Source organism: Tursiops truncatus, chromosome 1 (genome assembly GCF_011762595.2).
Source record: "Tursiops truncatus isolate mTurTru1 chromosome 1, mTurTru1.mat.Y, whole genome shotgun sequence".
Classification (NCBI taxonomy): domain Eukaryota; kingdom Metazoa; phylum Chordata; class Mammalia; order Artiodactyla; family Delphinidae; genus Tursiops; species Tursiops truncatus.
The window spans coordinates 88,164,738-88,187,958 of record NC_047034.1 but is presented as its reverse complement, the minus strand read 5'-3'; the positions used below and the strand labels follow the sequence as shown (position 1 = coordinate 88,187,958).

Sequence of the window (23,221 nt, the reverse complement as noted above, 5' to 3'; positions counted from 1 at the left end):
TCTTGGCAACTAGGCAATGCAAGAGTGTGAAGGCGGGATTTCAGCCCGCACTCACTCCCTCCTCCGGCTGCTCCTGCCCGGGGCCAGGTCTATGGCTTGGCAACCCTGCCCTCCCCAGGTGCTGACCGTCTCACCTCTCCGCAGATGGCGTGCACAGTGTGACCGCTCAGTGCGCACTGCGCGTCACCATCATTACCGACGAGATGCTCACGCACAGCATCACGCTGCGCCTGGAGGACATGTCGCCCGAGCGCTTCCTGTCGCCCCTACTGGGTCTCTTCATCCAGGCCGTGGCCGCCACGCTGGCCACACCCCCAGACCACGTGGTGGTCTTCAACGTGCAGCGGGACACCGACGCCCCGGGCGGCCACATCCTCAATGTGAGCCTGTCTGTGGGCCAGCCGCCAGGGCCCGGGGGCGGGCCTCCCTTCCTGCCTTCTGAGGACCTGCAGGAGCGCCTGTACCTCAACCGCAGTCTGCTCACGGCCATCTCGGCTCAGCGCGTGCTGCCCTTCGACGACAACATCTGCCTGCGTGAGCCCTGCGAGAACTACATGCGCTGCGTGTCGGTGCTGCGCTTCGACTCCTCCGCGCCCTTCATCGCCTCCTCCTCCGTGCTCTTCCGGCCCATTCACCCAGTCGGGGGGCTGCGCTGCCGCTGCCCGCCTGGCTTCACGGGCGACTACTGCGAGACGGAGGTGGACCTCTGCTACTCGCGGCCCTGCGGCTCCCACGGCCGCTGCCGCAGCCGTGAGGGCGGCTACACCTGCCTCTGCCGCGATGGCTACACCGGTGAGCCCTCACCGAGGGAGGGGGGACCCCTGGGGGCGGCTCTGGGGGGCTAGCGCCGCGGTGCCAGCACAACCAGGCTAAGGACAGGGGTGGCCTCGTTCTTTTCCAGAGTAAGGTACAGGGTACACTGGCCATTCACAAGTCCCACTTGCTCTTTCACAACCACCTATTGAGGAAGGCAGAGAGGGGACCCCTTCTTCTTGGCCACCTACCCAGCCCCCACCCCCAGGTGGTGTAACTGAGGTCAGCTCTAGCTCTAGAGCCAAGCGGCTTGCATTTGTATCCCAGCTTTGACAATACTAGCTGGGTGACCTTGGGCAAGTTACTTAACCTCTCTGTGCCTTAGTATTTTTTAAGTGGATGATGAATCTATTCACATGATAAGGTGGTTGTGAGGACTGACTTAATACGGGTAAAGACCTGGCCTGTAGGAAGTGTTGGCTGTGATTTAAGGGAACGCTGAGATCAGGTGACTTGCTCCAGGTCTCATCTGGATTAGAGATGCGGCTGGGCCTAGTACCAGATCTCTCCCCACTGGTGAGTGAGTTACCTTTCTGAGCTGCAGCAAGTGCTTTTTTCCCTAGGTATTGAGGGGAAGGCACAGAAGAGCTGGGGAAACTGGAGGGTTTGGGTATGGGGATAGTGGTTTTCAGATTATTGCACCTGTGTGTGACCCTGAACAGAATAGCCCCACCCTTGCCCAGGTGTGTAAAACAGCGTCCTGACCAAGAGGCCTCCCTGCTGGCCTGTTTCCAGGGGTCTTTACACATCCTGTCCCAAGCCTCTCCCTGGGATGCTCACTGCCTCTGCTTTGTGCTCCTGACCCCTCCCTGCAGGCTCCTGTTTTTCCTCAGGACACCCCTTCTCTCCTCCAAGGGCCCTTCCTTCCCAGATGCCTTAGGGCTTGCTCCCTCTCCTCCAGAGCTATGCCCACTGGCTCTGCCAGCAGTGGTAGGCAAGCCCCACTGCCACCCCTGCTGCATCTTCCTGCCCAGAACTTGCCAGACTTGACTCCTCTCAGCTGCTACTGTGGGTGGAGGGGCGGGTGGGGAGCAGAGGGGTGGGCTTGGGGGAGGGGAGGGAAGTCTTTGTCCAGGAGGATGGGGTAGGGGGGGTGCTTAGAGTAGGCGAACAACAGTTTCCATGGAAACTAGAGCCTGTCACTAGGCACTGGAGCTGAGAACCTATCTCTAGAATCTGGGAATGGGGAGGGAGAGAAAAGGGTGAATTTTTCCATCTGATATTGTTGGAATTTTCATCTCCTCCATTGAATCCTGGTCTGCTCCCAGGGCTCAGTTCCCTACTCTGTCAGCATCTCCCAAGTGCACAGAGGTCCTCAGTCTGGACCCCAGGGCTCAGGGTGGGAGTTCCCTGCCCCATTTCTGGAAAGTCCCCAGCTTCCTGCCCACACCATCCCATAACTCCGACAAATCCAAGTGGAAGCCTGGTCTTATCCCCAGGGAGGGAAACTGATCTTGGTGCCTGACAGGGACAAAAGCAGCAGTGGGAGGGAGGGAGGAAGCAGGGGTTGGCAGCAGCCCTCATGCTGTCCTGCAGGCCCTTCCCTCCATGCGCATTCACCCCTGAAGGGGCCGGAACACCCCTAAGCTTGCGTGGTAGCCCTGACACCAAAGGCCGCTAGGACCTGGCCCTTATAATAGCAACCTCGTGGGCCTGTGCTCTCGAGGTCCAAACAGGGCTATGGAAGGGACTGGGAGCCTCAGGGAACTCGCAGGACAGCCGTATATGGGATTGTGGTGAGAACAGCCCAGTGCGCCACGCACAGCGCAGAATGGCTGAGTTTGCACATGAGAGGAAGTGGGGATGCCTGGGAGAGTTTGGGGGTCACAGGAGACCATGGAGGGATCACTGGATGCAAAGGAGTCCCAGTTCCCCAGGCACTTGGTGCTCACCTGCCTTACCTCTTGCCCAGGTGAGCACTGTGAGGTGAGTGCCCGCTCAGGCCGTTGCACCCCGGGTGTCTGCAAGAATGGGGGCACCTGTGTCAACCTGCTGGTGGGCGGCTTCAAGTGCGACTGCCCATCCGGAGACTTTGAGAAGCCCTTCTGCCAGGTGACCACGCGCAGCTTCCCCGCCCGCTCCTTCATCACCTTCCGGGGCCTACGCCAGCGCTTCCACTTCACCCTGGCCCTCTCGTGAGTTCCTGGGTGCTGGGGGTAGGGGCCGGGGGGGAGTCTGGTGCCTCCTGTTCTGCGGACGAGGTGGGAAGTCAGGCAGCAAAAGTGCCCAGAAGAGGTTGTTGGCAGAGCCAGGTCTGCACTTGGAATTGCCTGTGCAGTTGGCCAGCAGGCCTCCTTCACCCACCAGGGCCGTCTACGCTCCTCCCACCCCACCCTCAAGGGTGGGAGCTAGGATGCCAAGGTTCTGCTTCTGGTCCTGGTTTGGGCTCATCTTCCACACTCTAGCCACATGGCCCATAGCCTCGGCCAAGGAGTCAGCCCTCTGGAGAGTCCTGAGTAGGATCAGGGCTGGTTAGGTGGCTGGGGTGCTGGCATCCAGGTGGGTGCCCCATTGCGTGCCCCCATCGCCCACTCCTACTCAGGTTTGCCACCAAGGAGCGTGATGGGCTGCTGTTGTACAATGGGCGCTTCAACGAGAAGCATGACTTTGTGGCCCTCGAGGTGATCCAGGAGCAGGTCCAGCTCACCTTCTCTGCAGGTGATCCCGCTTGCCCCATGTCCTTGCCCATCTCCTAGAGGCCCCGTGTCTCTCGGCCCTTGACCCCAAGGCACACACTCTCCCAGCCAGATCTGGGCCCAGCCCAACCATGAGCATCCCCTCCCCATTCCCAGCCCTCATCTGGTGTCCCAGCTCACCTGGGTCCTTTCCCCAGGGGAGTCGACCACCACCGTGTCCCCGTTCGTGTCTGGAGGGGTCAGTGACGGCCAGTGGCACACAGTGCACCTGAAGTACTACAATAAGGTGGGTGTGGGAGGCGGTCAAGGAGCTGGAGGGTTCTGTCGTTGGCTCAGGAGCTCACCTAGACCTGGGTGGCGCTGCCTCCCCAGGGGCTGGTCATGGCACTTCTGGCTGAAATGGGGGAAGGGAGGGGTGGAACTTACCACCTTGCTGGGCATTCCCATTCCGCTGGGTGGTGTAGATCTTTCCTGTTCTAGTAGGCAGAAACTTGAGTAGACGCTGAGGAAGGTAAAGTGCGTAAGTCCTGTGAGCACACATCAGTGTGTATGTGTGTTTGTATATGTGGGGGAGGGTGTACACACAGGGGGTGAGTTAGTGCCTGGCCCGTGATCTGAGTGGCTCTTGCCCACTCTTTCCCATCTCTGCCCTTCCCTGTCCACAGCCGCTGTTGGGTCAGACAGGGCTCCCGCAGGGCCCATCCGAGCAGAAGGTGGCCGTGGTGACCGTGGATGGCTGTGACACAGGGGTGGCCCTGCGCTTTGGAGCTGTGCTGGGCAACTACTCCTGCGCTGCCCAGGGCACCCAGGGTGGCAGCAAGAAGTAAGCAGGGGAGAGGGCTGGGGCTGCGGTGAGGTGTGGGCCAGTCAGGGAGGGAGGGTTGTAGGGGACCCTTTGGGGGCCCTGAAATGGGGACCAGTTCAGACGGGGGTCATCCCTCGCCTTGCTTCCCTCTGCCCCTGCTTAGCACTCTGTGGGGGCTGGGGTGGGAGGCGGGAGCGGGCAAGATTGGGGGACTAGAGCCGGGCCTCGTGCAGCGGTCTGGGGAGGGGCGGGTATCAGATGAGAGCAGCTCCGGGTTGAGGCTCCCCTTCCCCTGGCTGCTCTGCAGGGCCCCTTGGGCTCCTGGCCTGGCGGCAGGGCTCAGGGAGGAGGAAGAGCCAGAAGCACCCCACTCTCCCTCATGTCGCAGCCATTTTCGCTCCCCCAGGTCTCTGGACCTGACAGGGCCCCTGCTGCTGGGCGGGGTGCCTGACCTGCCCGAGAGCTTCCCTGTCCGAACCCGGCACTTCGTGGGCTGCATGAGGAACCTGCAGGTGGACAGCCGCCACATCGACATGGCCGACTTCATTGCCAACAACGGCACCGTGCCTGGTATGGGGGCTGGGGTAGGGGCGAGGCCATGGGCCCCACGCAGAGAGGAGGGGTGTGCCTGCTGCGGGGACCCCTGCACGTGGCGGGTCTCAGAGCCCCCTCCAGCCACTGCCACAGGTTTTCTGTTGAGAGCCTCCACCTGAGCGCCCTTCTCTCCACTCTAGGCTGCCCTGCCAAGAAGAACGTGTGTGACAGCAACACTTGCCACAATGGGGGCACCTGTGTGAACCAGTGGGATGCCTTCAGCTGCGAGTGCCCTCTGGGCTTCGGGGGCAAGAGCTGTGCCCAGGGTAGGGGGCAGCCCTCAGAGGTCGGGGCCTGGGAGCTGTCAGCACTGCTGGGAACACTGGCAGGGTCCGGGCAGGCACTGGGCAGGGCCCAGCTGAGCTGGGCTGTGGGTAGAAAAGCGTGTCTGGGCAGAGCCTTGAGAGGGTAGCACGGGAGACAAAGGGCCCAGTCAGAGGCAGGCCTGGGCACAGTGTGGTGCGGGCCCAGGGCAGGTGAATGCTCTGGGGGGGCGGGGCTGCCGTGGAGAGTGGGCACTAGGAGGGACAGTGCCCTGCCTCCCAGGGAGCCGCCCCTGCTGAGCATCATACCCCCTGGGGCACTTGGGTGCTCCGCCTCTCAGAGTCTGCCTTTTTCTGTCTCCCCAGAAATGGCCAACCCGCAGCGCTTCCTGGGCAGCAGCCTGGTGGCCTGGCATGGCCTCTCGCTGCCCATCTCTCAGCCCTGGCACCTCAGCCTCATGTTCCGCACACGCCAGGCCGACGGCGTCCTGCTGCAGGCTGTCACCAGGGGGCGCAGCACCATCACCCTGCAGGTGATGCAGAGAGGGGTGGGGCAGGCGGGCCCTGGCCAGGGTTGGTCAAAGATGGCTGGGCGGGGCCTTTCCCTGGAAAGAAAGGCAGCTAGGTTCGTTTGGTGGATCACTGCTGCCATCTCTTGGGCCCAAGGGAAATAATACCTTTTCCTCTCTGGCCTCAGCTGGGCAGCAGGATGGGTTTGGTGGTCCAGGAAGGAGGACAGTGGGCTGGAAGAAGAGCCCATTAAGGCAGTCTGCTGACCCTCTTTTCTTCTGGTGCCAGCTTCAGGAGGGCCACGTGGTGCTGAGCGTGGAGGGCACCGGACTCCAGGCCTCGTCTCTCCGGCTGGAGCCAGGCCGGGCCAATGATGGCGACTGGCACCATGCACAGCTGGCACTGGGAGCCAGTGGGGGCCCCGGCCACGCCATCCTGTCCTTCGACTACGGGCAGCAGCGGGCAGAGGGCAACCTGGGCCCCCGGCTGCATGGGCTACACCTGAGCAACATTACCGTTGGGGGAGTGCCTGGGCCGGCCAGTGGTGTGGTCCGTGGCTTCCGGGGCTGTTTGCAGGTAAGCCTCCTGCCCTGCCTTCTCATCTCCAATAGCTGGAGGCTGGAGGCCCGCTCCACAAAGGACCAACACTACCTTGTCCATCCCAGGGTGTTCGGGTAAGCGAGACGTCCGAGGGTATTAGCAGTCTGGATCCCAGCCGTGGGGAAAGCATCAATGTGGAGCCAGGCTGTAGCCTGCCAGACCCCTGTGACTCGAACCCATGTCCTGCCAACAGCTATTGCAGTGACGACTGGGACAGCTATTCCTGCAGCTGCGATCCAGGTATGCCAGGGATCCAGGGAAATGGGGCAGGTTAGCAAGTGCGGGGCGGCGACGGTTCACTCTGCCTCTGCCGTGTGACCTGGGGCTAGTCACATCACCTCTCTGAGCCTCTCCTCCTGCACTACAAAGCCAGAGCCAGCTGGTATAGCTGCTCAGGGTAGAAGGGGATGGATGAAGGCAGGTTTGAAGAAAGTGCTAGGGGAAGGTGGGGATTGAGCCTCTCCTGTCCTTCTGGTCCCAGGTTACTATGGTGACAACTGTACTAACGTGTGTGACCTGAACCCATGTGAGCATCAGTCCGTGTGTACCCGAAAGCCCAGTGACCCCCATGGCTATATCTGCGAGTGTCCCCAAAATTACCTTGGGCCATACTGTGAGACCAGGTAAGTGGACCACTGCAGGCAGCAGCAGGTCCCAGTGGCACTGCCTGTGTCTGCTGTGTCCCTCCGAGCACTGAGAACCTGGCTGAGCCACAGCCGGGCTCAGAAGGGCCACACATGGCTACGCCAGACGGGTGGCAGAGGGAGCCCATGTCTGCCTGGTCCTCCTCTGCAGGATTGACCAGCCTTGCCCCCGAGGCTGGTGGGGACACCCCACATGCGGCCCATGCAACTGTGACGTCAGCAAAGGCTTCGATCCGGATTGCAACAAGACAAGCGGCGAGTGCCACTGCAAGGTGCCAGCCCCGGCCTAGGCCTCCATAGCGGCTGCCTTGGCCTCTGTTCTGTACCTCCTGGGCCCTTGGGGGGGACAATGAAGGAAGACTCTGCAGAGAGCTGAGGGCTTATGTGCCTTTGCTCCACTAGGGCGGGCAAGGGGCTGTTTGTCCTCGTGTGTCTGGGGTGTGGGGCGTCCAGGATCTATACTTAACCAGTGAGCTCTGGGTCAGCTATACTGGTTGTTTGCAGCCTGTTCTGATTGGTGTCTCATTGATGGATTAAACTCCAAAACATTACCAGTTGTTACATATTTTGAATGTACCGTTCTTGGTGGGGACCTGAGGTCAGGGAGCCTCTCTCCAGAGGGGCCACAGTGAAGGATCCATGAGCATCCAGGGAAGAGAGCCTGAGCCAGTGACCCCATCCTCCCTCTCCCCTCCCAGGAGAACCACTACCGGCCCCCTGGCAGCCCCGCCTGCCTGCTGTGTGACTGCTACCCCACGGGCTCTCTGTCCCGAGCCTGTGACCCTGAGGATGGCCAGTGTCCATGCAAGCCAGGTGTCATTGGGCGCCAGTGTGATCGCTGTGACAACCCTTTTGCTGAGGTCACCACCAACGGCTGTGAAGGTAGGGCTCTTGCGGTAGATGGGTGGCCCTCCCTGCTGTGTGCCAGGCCCTGGTGTCCCAGGGAGGCCAGGAGCAGGGGCTGGTTGCAGGCCTGAGGCTGCACAGGGAGGGCTGGGGAGCCTGGCCAGAGCTGTAGGGGGACAGTTGCTCCTGAGTGACGGTGTGTGCTTCCCTGCAGTGAATTATGACAGCTGCCCACGGGCCATCGAGGCTGGGATCTGGTGGCCCCGTACCCGCTTCGGGCTGCCTGCTGCTGCCCCCTGCCCCAAAGGCTCCTTTGGTAGGTGCTGGAGGCCCAGAATGTGAGACTGAGGACTTGGCCTTTCATCAGTGGGGTGAGGGTGGGGAGCCCCTGGCTACTGATCATAGGACCCCACTTTCCAGCCTCCAGGTCCTGGGGACTCCATATCCCATGCTTCCTTGGCTCACTGTTCCCCTGCTCCCAAGGTTGCCTACATGAAAGGTGCCTATATCTTGGACTCTTAACAAAAGTGCTAAAAAACCTGCAGTGTGCATGGCACAGGGCTGGGTGCTAGAGATTCAAAGATGAGTCACACAGGGTTCCCGTCCTCAGCTCACCACCTAGTGCTGGAGTTATGCCACTAGAAAGATGGTCTGGGGAGTAGGGGAGGTGAGGTGCTGTCCCAGGCGACCCAGCCGCAGGATGGGGGCTGGCGCTGGTCCTTGGATTGACGATGACCAGAGTTCAGAAGTAGAGAGTGAGTGGCAAGGAGCTCAAGGTGGTGGCTGGAGAGGGACAGCCACGTCTGGTGGCTCAAAGGGACCACATGTGCCACAGGACCACGTGTACTGCAGGACCACGTGTGCCCCTGTAGCCCTTTTTTGGGCTGATCCTACAGAGGTTTTGGCTCCGGTGTTCTCCACACGCGTCTCCCTGTTTTCACCTGCAGTACAGGATGGCAGGGCCCTTGTTTGGTTGTCTCCTGCCTCTGGTCCATGAGGGGCTGCCCCCCAGCAGAACTCAGCCAGGTCTCGGCAGCCTCCTGTGTCTCCCCCTGAGGCCTGCCCTCCTGGCTGCCTTCCCCCAGGGACTGCTGTGCGCCACTGTGACGAGCACAGAGGGTGGCTCCCCCCAAACCTCTTCAACTGCACATCAGTCACCTTCTCAGAGCTGAAGGGCTTTGTAAGTGGAACTGCTCATCTCCATCTCCTTACCCCTGCCCCCTGCCCCCTGCCCTGGCCCAGTATGACCTGCCTGCCTCCCCAGCTTTGAGAAAGGGGACTCTGGAATTCCAGCTCCTGTCTCCCAGGGCCCCCACCTGGAGGCCATTTCTCCCCTTTCCTGAGTCCTTTTACTCTAGAGTTCCAGTTCTACTCTCTGGGTACCTCACTCCTGTGCTGACCCCCCAGCCTATCTTGGTCCCAGGCTGAGCGGCTGCAGCGAAACGAGTCAGGCCTGGACTCGGGGCGCTCCCAGCGGCTGGCCCTGCTTCTGCGTAACGCTACCCAACACACGGCTGGCTACTTCGGCAGTGACGTCAAGGTGGCCTACCAGCTGGCCGCTCGGCTACTGGCCCACGAGAGCACCCAGCGAGGCTTCGGGTTGTCCGCCACACAGGATGTGCACTTCACCGAGGTGGGGCTTGGAGGGGGCAGGAATGGCTGGGTGGGTGGAGGTCACGGTGAGTGAGCCTGCTCCTGGCCACCTGGGGGCAAAATGGGGGGCACTCCCCACCCCTGCCTTTGGGGAGCTCTCAGCCGGCATGAGGCCCCCATGAGACCCTCTGAGCCATGGCCCAGCATATGGGTAACTTAGAGCACCTCTTCCCAACCCTTCTCATAGCAAGGCGCCCATAGAAAATAACGTTTGTACTGGGGCCTGGTCTGATCAGGCTTCTCGGAGGAGAGGCCCTGCCCATCGTGCCAGGACAGGGAGGAACCAGCATCTAATAACATCTGTGTGGGAAACTCTTAGAGACTAAGGAGGAAGGGTTAGAGGGAGGGGCATGGTGGGGGGGCGAGCCAAGGCTGGTCTAGGTACAGGCTGGGGCCTGGTGCTGGGGACGAGGACTGAGGCTTCAGGCACAGCCCACCGAGACCGTGCCCTCCCCCAGAATCTGCTGCAGGTGGGCAGCGCCCTCCTGGATGCAGCCAACAAGCGGCACTGGGAGCTGATCCAGCAGACAGAGGGTGGCACCGCCTGGCTGCTCCAGCACTATGAGGCCTACGCCAGTGCCCTGGCCCAGAACATGCGGCACACCTACCTAAGCCCCTTCACCATCGTCACGCCCAACATTGGTGAGGCTGCTGCCAGGGTGGGAGGGTCCAGGGAGAGTCTCTGGTAAGGGCGGCCGTGCCAGGGGCCTGCCCACCTCACCGGGGGTCTGACCTGTGACCTCTCCCTAGTCATCTCTGTAGTTCGCCTGGACAAGGGGAACTTCGCTGGGGCCAAGCTGCCCCGCTACGAGGCGCTGAGAGGGGAGCGGCCCCCGGACCTTGAGACAACGGTCATTCTGCCTGAGTCCGTCTTCAGAGGTCAGTGGGGGCCAAGGGGTGGGTCAGGGGCCAGGCCAGGGCATCTGCGCAGGACCCAGCTGAGTGGACAGTGTCCCCATCCCAGAAACGCCCCCCATGGTCAGGCCTGCGGGCCTTGGAGAGGCCCAGGAGCCAGAGGAGCTGGCACGGCGTCAGCGGCGGCACCCGGAGCTGAGTCAGGGTGAGGCGGTGGCCAGTGTCATCATCTACCGCACCCTGGCTGGGCTACTGCCCCATAACTACGACCCAGACAAGCGCAGCCTGAGGTGAGCGGCTGGGGAGACGAGTCGGGGGGAGACAGGTCGGGTGGGTGAGGCACAGAGAGGGCCCAGGGGTTGGGGGCATCTCAGTGATTGGGGCGTCCTCCAGTCACGCGACTACCGTGGTGACTGTGTGCCCACCTGCCCCGCGCCAGAGTTCCCAAACGCCCTGTCATCAACACGCCCGTGGTGAGCATCAGCGTCCATGACGATGAGGAGCTTCTGCCCCGTGCTTTGGACAAGCCAGTCACGGTGCAGTTCCGGCTGCTGGAGACGGAGGAGCGGACGAAGCCCATCTGTGTCTTCTGGAACCATTCGATCCTGTAAGCCTGCACTGCCCTGCCCCCAAGGCTTTGGGCGGAGAGCTCAGGCCCCTGGGCACCCCACCCTTCTTGTCTCCTGACCCTGCCTCCCTCACGCAGGGTCAGTGGCACAGGTGGCTGGTCAGCCCGAGGCTGCGAAGTCGTCTTCCGCAACGAGAGCCACGTCAGCTGCCAGTGCAACCACATGACGAGCTTCGCTGTGCTCATGGACGTGTCCAGGCGGGAGGTTGGACCCACCAGGGGTAGCTGCAGAGCTGGGGGTGGGAGCCAAGGGCACTGGACTAGGTGCTCAGGCCCCGCCCTTCCTAAGCCCTCTGGCTCTCTGCCACCCACCCTGCAGAATGGGGAGATCCTGCCACTGAAGACGCTGACCTATGTGGCCCTAGGGGTCACCTTGGCTGCCCTACTGCTCACTTTCCTCTTCCTCACTATTCTGCGTGCGCTGCGCTCCAACCAGCACGGCATCCAACGGAACCTGACTGCCGCCCTGGGCCTAGCTCAGCTGGTCTTCCTCCTGGGAATCAACCAGGCTGACCTCCCTGTAAGATGTTCCTCCTCACGCAGAAACCTTCCCCAGTGCCCAGCCCTCTCAGGCTCCCATACGCGTCCTCCCCAGAGGCCCCCTCAATCCCTGCTCCTGCAGTAGTGACTGAGCCAGCCTAGTGCCTGGCCCCCAGTTTCCCCCTCTCTAGCTCCCCCTTACTTCCCCAGCACCCTAGAGGTACCTTCCTCTGGCCCAGACTCCCCCTGAAGCACCTCCCAACACCCAGGCTCTCCTCCCCTGTCTGGCGAGAGCAGGACCCACACTCTGGGTGTGCCTTGGTCACTGACTGGGCGCGGCCTGGGCCCTCAGTTTGCCTGCACAGTCATCGCCATCCTGCTGCACTTCCTGTACCTCTGCACCTTTTCCTGGGCTCTGCTGGAGGCCTTGCACCTGTACCGGGCGCTCACCGAGGTGCGCGACGTCAATGCCGGCCCCATGCGCTTCTACTACATGCTAGGCTGGGGTGTGCCCGCCTTCATCACAGGTACCCGCACCCCCGATCCCGGGCCTTGAGGTTCTACATCCCTAGGGCCTAAGTCCATCTTCATGCCACCTTCTCCCACTCCCAGCCCAGGCCCAGAGGCCCACATCCCTATGCCCAGGCCAGGTTCTCCACAAGTATCCCTTTGGTTTAACTCAGCTATTGACACCCCGACTCAGGGACAGGGTCCCCCATCCTGGAGAGGACGGCATGGACATATGGTGGGCAGAAGCCTTCATCCCCTGCACCTGGCCCTAGGAGCCCACTTGACCGCCTGACTGATTTCCAAGTCCCTGATCACCCCTTCCCCGCTGCTGTCACCAGGTCTAGCCGTGGGCCTGGACCCGGAAGGCTATGGGAACCCTGACTTCTGCTGGCTCTCCATCTACGATACGCTCATCTGGAGTTTTGCTGGCCCCGTGGCCTTTGCTGTCTCGGTAAGTGCTGGAAAGCGGCTGGGGGCGAGCAGGCTGAGTGTGACCTCAGGATCCCCTTTGGGAATTGCTGAGGCCTCCATAGGGTGGGGTGGAAGCTGTCTGTTCCCTGATGGTCCCCCTCCCACGTCCCCCTCCCCTGCTAGATGAGTGTCTTCCTGTACATCCTGGCGGCCCGGGCGTCCTGTGCTGCCCAGCGGCAGGGCTTTGAGAAGAAAGGCCCTGTGTGAGTATGGGGTGTGGGTGCCGTGGCAGTGGACGGGCATCGGCACGGGAGGCCTCACGGCCAGACTCACAGCCCGCCCCCTCCCCAGCTTGGGCCTGCGGCCCTCCTTCGCTGTCCTCCTGCTGCTGAGCGCCACGTGGCTACTGGCACTGCTGTCTGTCAACAGTGACACCCTCCTCTTCCACTACCTCTTTGCTGCTTCCAATTGCATCCAGGTACCTGGTCCGACCCATGCCCTGTGGGAGGCCGGTGGAATTGTAGGTGGGAAGCTTGGGTATGAGGTGCCTTAATAAGCACTTAGACACTTGCTGCTTCTTGCCTGTCAGGGCCCCTTCATCTTCCTCTCCTATGTGGTGCTTAGCAAGGAGGTCCGGAAAGCACTCAAGTTTGCCTGCAGCCGCAAGCCCAGCCCTGACCCTGCTCTGACCACCAAGTCCACTCTGACCTCGGTGAGGGAGCCGGGGTCAGGGAGGTGAAGGGGTCATGGGGAGTTGAGGGGGAAGAGGCAGGAGGGACAAAGGCTGTGCTTTTGTCCCACTTTTTCTCCATCTTTATATCCTTTCCTGGAAGGAGGAAGGGGTGGTGAAATGGTATGTGTGGCCTGGGAAGAAGGGGCCTGGGGTCGGGGAGGGGGATTTTTGACTTGGGAGGGATGGGAGCAGAGCTTAGGATAGATGAGGGAGTAGCCAAGACAGGTAATCAGGTCATAAATGCCCCACACCTGAGAATCCCTTGTGCCTCTTGGTAAATCTGTGCCTCCCAGAATGCTCTCAGGAGATAATTCCTGGTGCCATCTTTTGCCAGCAGACGCTATACAGCCGAGTCCGGGGCACCTGGGGTGCGTAGAACTGGCACAGCTATGGCAGAGCCACAACACTACTAGGCCCTGAAATGGGGGCAGCAAAGATGTGGGGCCTCTCTCTTCAGTCCTGGGCATGTGGCGGGGAGAACTTAGGGCAAGCTCCCTCGGCCCCTCCGCTTTCCCGGGGCCACCCCTTCCGGCTCACCCATGTACTGACCTCCCTGTTCCCTGCCTAGTCCTACAACTGCCCCAGCCCCTATGCAGATGGAAGGCTTTACCAGCCCTACGGAGACTCAGCAGGCTCTCTGCACAGCGCCAGCCGCTCGGGCAAGAGTCAGCCCAGCTACATCCCCTTCTTGCTGAGGTGAGCTCTGGTGATGGGACAGTTGGGGAGGGGAGAAGGGCACCGGGCATGCTAGACCCAGGCCAGGCTGCTAGGAGTTGCGTAGCACACACCATGGCCGACACGGTGGCAGCTTGAAGTGGAAGCAGTGAGGAACATGGGGAAGGAACTGGAAAACCCAGAACAGAGAAGAGAATGGGACACCGGGTGAGGGGCCAGGCTGATGCCTCCAGCATGTCTTGTCTTCTTAGGGAGGAGTCCACACTGAACCCTGGCCAAGGGCCCCCTGGCCTGGGGAACCCTGGTGGCCTATTCCTGGAAGGTCAAGACCAGCAGCATGGTGAGGACGGAACCTCCTGACGGCCAGTGGTGGTGGAGGCACAGCTGCCTAACTTTTGTTGAGGGTGGGCAGTGGCGGATGGGCTGCCTGTGATCTCTCCCACACTTCCTAGATCCAGACACAGACTCTGACAGTGACCTGTCCCTGGAAGATGACCAGAGTGGCTCCTATGCCTCTACCCACTCATCAGATAGTGAGGAGGAGGAAGAGGAGGAAGAGGCGGAGGCCACCTTCCCTGGAGAGCCGGGCTGGGACAGCCTGCTGGGGCCTGGGGCGGAGAGACTGCCCCTGCACAGTACCCCCAAGGGTGGGTCAGCGCAGGGTTGTGGCCTTTGGGGGCAGTGGGAGGGCAGAGGGGCTGGGATTCCTGGGAAGCAAGACTAGGGTGGTGACTCTCCTAGCCGTCTGTCTTCTCTGGGCCTCATCTACTTCCTTTCTCCACCAGATGGGGGCCTGGGGTCCGGGAAGGCCCCCTGGCCAGGAGACTTTGGGATCGCAGCAAAGGACAGTGGTGGAAATGGGGCTTCTGAGGAGCGGCCGCGGGAGAATGGAGATGCCCTGCCTCGGGAGGGGTCCCTGGGTCCCCTTCCAGGCCCTTCTGCCCAACCTCACAAAGGTGAGCGGGGTATGCTCAGCTGCATGCTCCCCCATCAGCAACCTCACTCCTCACACTGGCCTGTGGCTGGCAGGGCTCTCGAGGGCAGCTCCATGCTCCTTCCACCTGCTCCTCATGGCACCCGCCCTCTGGCCCACAGGCATCCTCAAGAAGAAGTGTCTGCCCACCATCAGTGAGAAGAGCAGCCTCCTACGGCTACCCCTGGAGCAGGGCACAGGGTCTTCCCGGGGCTCCTCAGCCAGCGAGGGCAGCCGGGGTGGGCCCCCTCCCCGCCCTCCACCCCGGCAGAGCCTCCAGGAGCAGCTGAACGGGGTCATGCCCATCGCCATGAGCATCAAGGCAGGCACGGTGGATGAGGACTCGTCAGGCTCCGAGTGAGTGTGGCTGGGTGGGCGGGACAGGGTGCAGCCCCACAGAGGCCCCGCCTCCAGGCCTCCCAGGCCGCTCAGGTGGGCAGCAGAGTGTGGCCCAGGTCCCTTCAGGCCACATGCCCACAAACATGACGCCCTGTGGGGTCAGCCCAGCCCAGCATCGGGCAAAGTGAGGGAGGGTGGGGAGCTGGGGTTGCTTTTCTGTTTCCTTCTTCTGGTGAAAGCTTCCCACTGTCTCCTCTGCTCTGACTAACCCTCTGTCTGCCTTTTCTGTCACTTTCCTTTCCTGCCTCTCCAGATTTCTCTTCTTTAACTTCCTGCATTAACCCTGGGCCGGTGGTTCCTACACCCTGAGGCTCCCTTACGCTCCCCAGCTGCACTCATGCTCCCACTCCTGTCTTGTGCTTTATCCCGCCCCTGCTCCCCCTGCCTGCCTGCCTGCAGCAGCGACGAAACATCCATCTGAGGAGCCTGGGCCTTGCCGGGAGGGGCACCCACCCCACCCAAGGCCATCTAGTGCCAACTCCCTCCCCCACCATCCCCCTCACTGCACTTTGGACCCCTGGGGCCAACATCTCCAAGACAAAGTTTTTCAGAAAAGAGGAAAAAAGAAATTTAAAAAAGGAACTCCACTCTTCATGACTTCAGGGATTAATTTTTTTTATACGCTGGAAATTGACTCCCCTTTCCCTCCCCAAAGAGGATAGGACCTCCCAGGATGCTTTCCCAGCCTCTCCTCAGTTTCCCATCTGCTGTGCCTCTGGGAGGAAAGGGACTCTTGGGGGACCTGCCCCTCGTTTGCCATCACCAAAAGGAAAGGACAAAGCCACATGCACCCAGGGCATCAAGCCCTGCGGGCCGCACCGGGCAGGCCTCAGTGTGGTGAGGGCGCAGGGCCGAGGGCACTCCTCACCCCGCCTGTGCCGCCCCTTCCAGGAACTGAAAAAGCCCTGTCCGGAGAGGGGGCAGAAGGACTCAGCGCCCCCAGACCCCCAAATGCTGCATGAACACATTCTGAAGGGAACCCATGCCCCTGGGTGGCGGCCGGGCCACCCCAGCCCCTCTCCTTTCCCTGGACTCTGGCCGTGCACTGCAGCCCAGGTGTTTGCTCAGTTCGCTGACCCAAAAGTGCTTCATTTCCCTGCCCGCCCCGTGCTGGGGAAGGCCAGTCATGTGTTAAGTTGAGCTTCTTTGCTATTGTGTGGGTGGGACAGGGAGGAAGAGGACAGATGGGGCTGGCACGGTTGCCCCGTGCTGTCTCCAGCCCAGGTCTCCAGTCTGGGTTCCGGGGTCCACTCGTCCTCCTCTGAGACCAGACAAACCCCACTGACCTGCTGTGGCCTCTGAGACATGTTCTATTTTTATCCCCTTCTTGGAATTGGCTCTCTTCTTCGAAGGACCAGGTCCCTGTTCCTCTTTCTCCCCCTCACCACCCAGCTCCCTGCGAAGAGAGAGTTAATATATATTTTTTATTTATTTGCTTTTTGTGTTGGGATGGGTCCAGTCCCAGGGGGTCTGATGTGGCCATCAGTCAGGTGGGGTGTGTACCCAGCAGTCCTGGCGAGGGGGCCTCAGGCCCTTCCCCTTGCTCCAGGCTGTCATCTCCCCACCTCTCCCTCCCTCCTCAGTTTTGCCAACTGCTGTTCATCATCTGAGTCACCATTTATGCTGAGCATGTATTCCAGACTTGTCACCCATTTTCCTCTGGAGCAGGTGGCTAGAAAAAGAGGCTATGCGTAGAAAAAGTGTTCCTATTTCTCATTTGTAAGGCTGGTCTCTGGCTTTTCTGCCATGGATTCTTTCCCTGGCCTCTCCCCTCAGCAATTCCTGTAAAGGGTTAAAAACTTAACTGGTTTTTACTACTGATGACTTGACTTAAAAAAATACAAAGATGCTGGATGCTAACTTGATACTAACCATCTGATTGTACAGTTTGATTGTAACTGTAAATATGGTAGCATTTTGTGCTTTGTTTTTTCAGTTCTCCATGCCACTGAATAAAACTAGTTCTCTGCGGGCTGAGCACTGTCATCCTTTCCTCCTGTGTGGGGCCCTCTCCTTCCAGCGCGGGGAGGCCTGGTCGCTGGAAAACACGAGCAGGCAGGGCCCTGGAAGGGCCAGGTCAGGGGACTCAGATATCCTCTCGACACCCCCAGCAGTGTCCCCCAAATAGCCTCAGTACTGAGTCCCGTCCTGGGAGCAGAATTCAGGAGGCAGGGAGGGCTGAGAGGCTGGTGGGAATTGAAAGGTGCCCAGTGACTAGGTACATCCTAACTTCATTCCTCTGGGCGGTCTCGTGTTTTTCCCCATCGGAAATGAAGCAACTACTCATACTCTAGCCAGCTGTGTGCTCTGCCACATTACTTCTGTTCCCAAGTTTTGTGTTTTTCAAAGGTCTGTCCAACAAACTAGATAGAGAGTTCACATGGGGGCCATAGAGGGGAGTTGTTAAGAACACAAACCCCGGAACCAGACTGAGTGACTTAATCTCTCTCAGCCTTAGTTTCCCTGCCTGCAAAATGAGAATGATAATGGTTTGTGCCTAACTGAGCTTTTATGAGAATTAAATGAGTTGACATATGTTAGTGCTTAGAACAGTTCACAGTGCATAGTAAGAGACCAAGAAACCCTGGCTTCCTTCCCTGGTGCTACTGGGGAGGGGGGTGAAGATAGAGTGCATAAAGAGAAAAGACAGAAAGTCGACCCAAACGGAAGGAAGTAAGCAGGTAGTGAGCTAGAAGGGCAGCCGTGGCAGGCAGGCCTCCTCCCCCGCAGATGCTGCCTCCTGAACGTTGCTTAAACAGATCTGCAGTGGGATTGGAGGGGCAGTTAACGAAACCCTAGACTGACTTAGAGGGCGAAAGGAACACGCCTTGCCTTGTCCTCTTCGGCCACCAGGTGGCAATAGCACGCGGGTCTGCTGCTTGTTTTGCCTCTGAGGACCCACCGGGGCCTGGCTCACACGCAGGCCACACGAACATGCCATCTGCTGGCCACACCTAAGCATGTGTCTGGGCTTGCTTCTGTCAGACACCAGTGCAGGACGCGGTTGGGAGACGCACCCGAGGTCTTCCTGCCCCTGCCAAATGTTCTCCAGAGCCAGACACTCAGTGTCTGTCTCCACACACCCTCCCCCAACTCAATGCTTGGAATCCCAGAGGCTCAGGGAAAGGTGAAAGTGTAGGCAGCTGTCACTGCGATATAGGTGAATGTGTTAAATGAACCTTAAGATCAGCTATAAAAAGAAGAAAGCCCCAGGGTGGGGGCCTGGCCCAGGAACAGGGGAAGGGCCTTTTAGTGCCTCAGAAGGGGGCCTATCGGCATGTAAACCTGGCGGGGCGGGGCACGAGCTGGAACTCATTCCCTTGGCCCAGTTGCCTGACTTCCTTAAGTCAGGGCCTGGCCTCCAAGGAGGAAAAGTCCTCTCAAAACTCATAAGGAATTGGGCTGGTTCTGGCATTTCCAAGAATCGAAGGCTGTGAGAAAAGGGAGACCCCCTAGTTAATCTGTTAAATGAATCTTTTGTCATTCATTTAACAAACACCCCCCCCATCTTGCACTCAAATATTTTTTCAATAAATGAATAGAGCTCTCCACCACATACAAATCACAACACTAGGCACTGCAGAGGTTTATAAATCCTGGCGCCAGCCCTCAAGTCTAGTAGGGGTAAGAAGAGGAGAACACCAACAATTCTAAAGACGTAAGGCAGAACATAACAAGGTGCTCAGGCATCTTCTGCCTGAGGCAATCAGCAAACCTGAACACCAGGGTACCCACCCGAGGGCCCCCTCATCCCATAAGTACAGCAGACAAGATGCTGAATTCCTAGGAGTATCCATTCTCTTGCCAGGAAAGGACATGCACGTTTAGAATATAAATAATAATTTACCAAGACCCTGGTTTGATAGCCTCACATACTGTGAATTAAACTCTACTTAGGGCTTCCCCGGGGGCGCAGTGGTTGAGAGTCTGCCTGCCGATGCAGGGGACACAGGTTCATGCCCCGGTCTGGGAAGATCCCACATGCCGTGGAGTGGCTGGGCCCGTGAGCCATGGCCGCTGAGACTGCGCGTCCATAGCCTGTGCTCCGCAACGGGAGAGGCCACAAGCAGTGAGAGGCCCGCATACCGCAAAAAAATAAGTAAATAAACTCTACTTAAGTTGATCTGGACCTTCTAATAACATATGAAGCCTGGAAATGCCTAGAAAAAGGCAGCCTGTTCCCATCGAATGCCAACAAGGGGGCTAGTCATAGCCTGATTAGCTGGAATCTCAAGGGCCTAAGGCCTATTCAGACCCCTGCCTGGGAAGCCCATCCTGGCTCCCTCATTGGAATTACACAGGAGTTTACTCTAAATTTGTTAGACATTGGAGCAGGATTTACTTCCACATGTATTCAGAATATAAAAATATACTCATTTTATTTTAGAAAAATGCAGACCAATGGAGTAAGCTCATCATAAACTGGCCTGTTAGGAGTCATAGAATCCACAGGAAACAAGTTCTGGAGACCAGATGCCTGCCTCTGCCTCTCCAAACAGGCCTGAGTCCAGCAGAGGATGTTATTCAGGAGGACTGCTCCTTGGAGAGCACGGAGGTTAGCTACAGAGGCCATTCACATGTAAATGTCCATCGAACCAAAGCCTGGGATGAAAATCAAACTCTGTGGAGCTAGACACAAGAATGGGGGTGGATGAGGACAAACCACTTTCGAGCATTTCTTATTTCCTGTTTAACTTCACCACTGGGAGGCAACCTCTTTTTCCTATCTTGTTTCAACTGAGAGTTTGATTCCCCTCCAGCTCAACCCGAATCCACCCTATCTCCCATGGTCTCTACTCCTGGGGCACCAGCCATGGTGGCAGCTCTTCCTTCTGTCCCTGGGCCAGAATCTGCTGGAGTCAGGCCTGCCTCCAAGGAGAGAGCTTGGGAAGCTGAATACAGAGGTGAGTCCAGGCAGTGACTATAGTAGTTTGCTACTGAATTCTTGCTTGCTGTCCTGATCTCTTTACCTAAAGAGACAGAAGAAGGAACTGCTTTAAATAGCCCTTCTTTCACAAGCCCATTTGTCACCAGCTGAGTTCAAGTTCAGGAAGAAATGGGACTCCCTGCCCCTCCAGGCTCCCCTTGTCATCCCCATCAAGGGAGAAAGAGACAGCATCTCAACCTGTCTTACCTGGTAGGTCCTGGGACTGCAACTTTCCTGGGGGGCTGCAGATTGCTGCGACCGGCACCAGGGATGGGAAGATTTGGTCGCTGAGAAACAGGAACTTGATGGGTGTTAACGAAAGACATGAGTTAGCAGAAGGTTCAAGTGACCTTCTCAAAAAGAAATACTGGATGAAGGTAGAGTGAGTTTGGGATTAGTGCCTTTCTTCCCACCCAAGATAAAAAACATATGGTATTTGAAAACTGAGGCTCAAACTCTGCCCAGGCCCACATTCTCTCCTTAACTCAGCCTTCCCATCTTCAAACAGAGCTGTAATGAGGGTGGAGAAAGTCACTGCTACCAACTCTGGGAGGGTGCGTTCATGCTGGGCAGGGGTAGGTATTCTTCCTCCTGATTTCTCATCCTTATGGCCATTCTTCTCACCTCTGTGCCCTGCGGCACTTGGTCTTGGAAGTCCTTTCCGAGCTGGCAGGGAATCTGGAGGAAGGGCACCTTTGCTGGATGGTACACTCCGGCTGGTGAGTGGCATCCTGCTGGCAGGCCTGGGAATGGCCGACGGAACAGGCAGTCGACTGGAAGGTTTAGCAGCTGCTCCCTGTGGCCGAGACAGGCGCTGAGAGTTGCTGGTAGAAGGCTGTGGAGCCAAGACTGGTCTGACAGAGGTAGGTGGGCCTGGTGGAGAGAAGCAGAGGAATTTTAGGGTCAGCTCCACATCCTCCCTCCTCCCACTCACCCACAGCTTTGCTGCCCAGGTCTTCTCACTTGCTGTTGCTCTCCCACTGGGCCCGGCTTTCCCCCGGACTGGAGGAGTTGATCGGGCAAGAGGAGAAGATGCTGGGCTTTTGGATGCAGGGAACAGATTGCAAGTGGGCGACTCCTGAAGCACAAAGAGGGGAAAAAAAGGACTAGAATGGAAAAAGAATCTGTTCTGCTGGCTGATTAAGGGACAGAGGTGGAGAGCTGCCTAGATCCCAGTGAGGAAGAGCAGAAGTTAGCTGCCAACATCATCATCATCATCACCAATGCCATTTATTGAGAGCGGACCATAAGCATTATAGAGCTCACGCACAGACGCGGTGGTAAGTGCTTTGCTTATGGTACCTCGTTTAATTCCAACAGTCCTATGAGGTAGAATTTGACTATCTCTATTTTACCAACAAGGAAACTGCTCTATGCCTGCACTGAGTCAGGCACAGTGTCGGGGGCACACATCTAACCCAAACCCTCTACACTCACCCTCTTCATGCTGGAGGGCCTCTTTCCAGATGTTGCTCGAAGAGCCCTGACTGACACCCTCCTATCGCTGCTCCGGAGTCGGGGTGTCAGGCTGCTTGGGGAGGGAGTGCTCCGAGACAAAGAGCTCACGGTGGGCAGCAGGTCTCGGACAGGACTGTCCTTGAGCACAAAGGTCTCCCGCCGAGGGCTGGGCTTCACCCTTCGAGGCCCCGGGCCCTCACCGGTGTTCTCCCGCTCCTGCAGGGCACACTGTTCCAGATGAGCTGCCAGCCGGTTGGCTTCACTGAGGATTTCTTCCAGCTTCTCTGGGCTGAGGGGGCCTAAACTGAGCCTCAGACTCTGGGGGGCGGGGGCCACTGCATTTGGGTCACTTCGATGGGAGAGACCTCGTCGGAGGGGTTTCTCCGGAGTCACCGACACTGCTGTATCTTCTTCCTCTCGACTGAGAAAGAAAACAAATCAGGCACCATGCCCACATGGAAGAGAGCAGGAGACTACAAGGGAGACTGGGCAAAACCCCCACTACAGAGCTAGGAACACAACCCCAAACCCTGATACCCGTGCTGGCTGTGAGATCTAAGTGATGAGACAGCCAGTTCTAGGAGGCCTTCAGCACTTACTGACATTGGGAATTATGCCAGGATGTACATGAAGCAAATCCACTTACCCTTCTTCTTAACACCCTGAAATCTCGTTCCAGCTTATCCCTTCTCCCCTTCCCCAGTAGTGTCATAGGGGGCGAAGTCAACCAGCCACCCAGAAGCCCCAGTGCACCCAACCTTGCTAAATTACCAATCCAGACCTAAGGCCAATAATTCAGCAGTAAGGTGTTAGAGACAACCATTGTTGGAAGAAGGTAAGTAGGATAAAGAGTCTACTACCTGTCAGATGGTGACAGCCCCCCAAAGTCCAAGGTCTCATCTGCTATAAACTTTACATCTGTAGGGGAGGAGAGAAGGAATGCCAGCCTTTGGTCCCTAACACGGCTCTCAATCACAGGGCCTCATTCTTCCCTCCAGCGTTTCCTTACCTTCTTCTAAATCTTCCATGTTCCAGCCAGCAGGAGCAAAAGTCAGCTTAGACCCCGGAGCTGGAGAGAAAATATACCTTTCCTCAGGTCTCCATCCTGCCCAAGGCCTCCCAGCTAGACTCGGTAAAAGCCAGGGGCTGGGAGTCACTATGGAGGTAAAGCAGGCGTCCCAGCAGCAGCACCTGCCCCTGTAACTGAGGTACTCTTACCTCCGGAGCAAGTGCCGACAGATGCCCCATCCTCCCATCTCCTTCCGCACATTGGCCCCCGCCCCACTGCGACCCGACCTCTTCTCGCTGGGGCGGTCTACGCGCCCCATCCTCCTCCCCAACATCACCCTCCGGGTTCTTCCTCTCCCCAAGCCACCTTTCTACTCTCCGCGGCACCACGCCCACACCACACCTCCACGCCACCCTCAGTTTTCACTTTCCGACTCGCCTCACCTCCCGCGGAAGGTGTTTTCCTCCCACAACCTTGTCCAGGGAACCCGCTCCGAGGGGGCGGGGCTCCTTTCGAATCTCTCAGGCCCCACCCACTCCTACCACACGCGCTCAATGATTGGTGAAGGCCAGCATCCTCCGCCCTTGTGGGGCGGGGCGGTGGAAGGGTAGCCGGCCGGAAGTCCGCAGGTGGGGGCCGAGTGGAAAGCCGTTCCAAGAAAGGCTTCATTTGGAGGGCTGAGGCGAGGAGGCCGCGAGCGCGCTTGCTTGCCCGGGAGACCTTGTTCGGCTTCCCTCCCGGAGCCGGGCCTGCGAGGGGCGGGACCTCGCGGCGACGCGCGAGGGAACGGGCCAATGAG

The 23,221-nt window shown here is 58.9% G+C and overlaps 2 protein-coding genes across 13 annotated transcripts in view; one reads left to right on the top strand and one right to left on the bottom strand.

The window, feature by feature from the left end:
- CELSR2 (cadherin EGF LAG seven-pass G-type receptor 2) overlaps positions 1-17,005 on the top strand; it is a 25,059-nt gene extending 8,054 nt beyond the window's left edge. Inside the window, exons 2-34 of one of the 7 annotated variants that reach the window (XM_033862440.2) lie at positions 145-792; positions 2,726-2,948; positions 3,356-3,471; positions 3,647-3,735; positions 4,115-4,272; positions 4,661-4,824; positions 4,989-5,114; positions 5,478-5,644; positions 5,910-6,197; positions 6,287-6,461; positions 6,703-6,844; positions 7,017-7,137; positions 7,564-7,747; positions 7,926-8,027; positions 8,797-8,891; positions 9,135-9,344; positions 9,823-10,006; positions 10,115-10,243; positions 10,329-10,509; positions 10,659-10,826; positions 10,926-11,052; positions 11,167-11,367; positions 11,680-11,854; positions 12,176-12,288; positions 12,432-12,511; positions 12,600-12,726; positions 12,838-12,960; positions 13,550-13,677; positions 13,908-13,996; positions 14,109-14,303; positions 14,442-14,612; positions 14,752-14,986; positions 15,920-17,005. In XM_033862440.2, coding sequence (XP_033718331.1) covers positions 145-792; positions 2,726-2,948; positions 3,356-3,471; positions 3,647-3,735; positions 4,115-4,272; positions 4,661-4,824; positions 4,989-5,114; positions 5,478-5,644; positions 5,910-6,197; positions 6,287-6,461; positions 6,703-6,844; positions 7,017-7,137; positions 7,564-7,747; positions 7,926-8,027; positions 8,797-8,891; positions 9,135-9,344; positions 9,823-10,006; positions 10,115-10,243; positions 10,329-10,509; positions 10,659-10,826; positions 10,926-11,052; positions 11,167-11,367; positions 11,680-11,854; positions 12,176-12,288; positions 12,432-12,511; positions 12,600-12,726; positions 12,838-12,960; positions 13,550-13,677; positions 13,908-13,996; positions 14,109-14,303; positions 14,442-14,612; positions 14,752-14,986; positions 15,920-15,926 — 5,441 coding nt within the window. In that variant the 3' untranslated portion in view covers positions 15,927-17,005. Of the gene's footprint in view, positions 1-144; positions 793-2,725; positions 2,949-3,355; positions 3,472-3,646; positions 3,736-4,114; positions 4,273-4,660; positions 4,825-4,988; positions 5,115-5,477; positions 5,645-5,909; positions 6,198-6,286; positions 6,462-6,702; positions 6,845-7,016; positions 7,138-7,563; positions 7,748-7,925; positions 8,028-8,796; positions 8,892-9,134; positions 9,345-9,822; positions 10,007-10,114; positions 10,244-10,328; positions 10,510-10,658; positions 10,827-10,925; positions 11,069-11,166; positions 11,368-11,679; positions 11,855-12,175; positions 12,289-12,431; positions 12,512-12,599; positions 12,727-12,837; positions 12,961-13,549; positions 13,678-13,907; positions 13,997-14,108; positions 14,304-14,441; positions 14,613-14,751; positions 14,987-15,427 lie in introns of those variants that run through there. The other 6 variants (XM_033862433.2, XM_033862432.2, XM_033862445.2 and 3 more) reach the window with 6 other exon arrangements.
- Positions 14,399-23,221, bottom strand: PSRC1 (proline and serine rich coiled-coil 1). Of its 6 annotated transcripts, none has more exons than XM_033862500.2 (8): positions 22,866-23,221; positions 22,423-22,482; positions 22,274-22,331; positions 21,393-21,834; positions 20,919-21,033; positions 20,580-20,828; positions 20,163-20,256; positions 14,399-16,424 (listed from the first exon to the last, which is right to left on the bottom strand). In XM_033862500.2, exons 1-8 carry the CDS (start codon positions 23,089-23,091, stop codon positions 16,178-16,180), a joined length of 1,491 nt encoding a protein of 496 aa, XP_033718391.1. In that variant the 5' UTR covers positions 23,092-23,221; the 3' UTR covers positions 14,399-16,177. The 6 variants fall into 6 exon arrangements, with proteins under 6 accessions (XP_033718391.1, XP_033718396.1, XP_033718410.1 ...); XM_033862505.2 differs by lacking the exon at positions 22,866-23,221 and adding an exon at positions 22,632-22,826; XM_033862519.2 differs by lacking the exon at positions 14,399-16,424 and adding an exon at positions 19,382-19,998 and having other exon boundaries at positions 20,580-20,698; positions 20,890-21,033.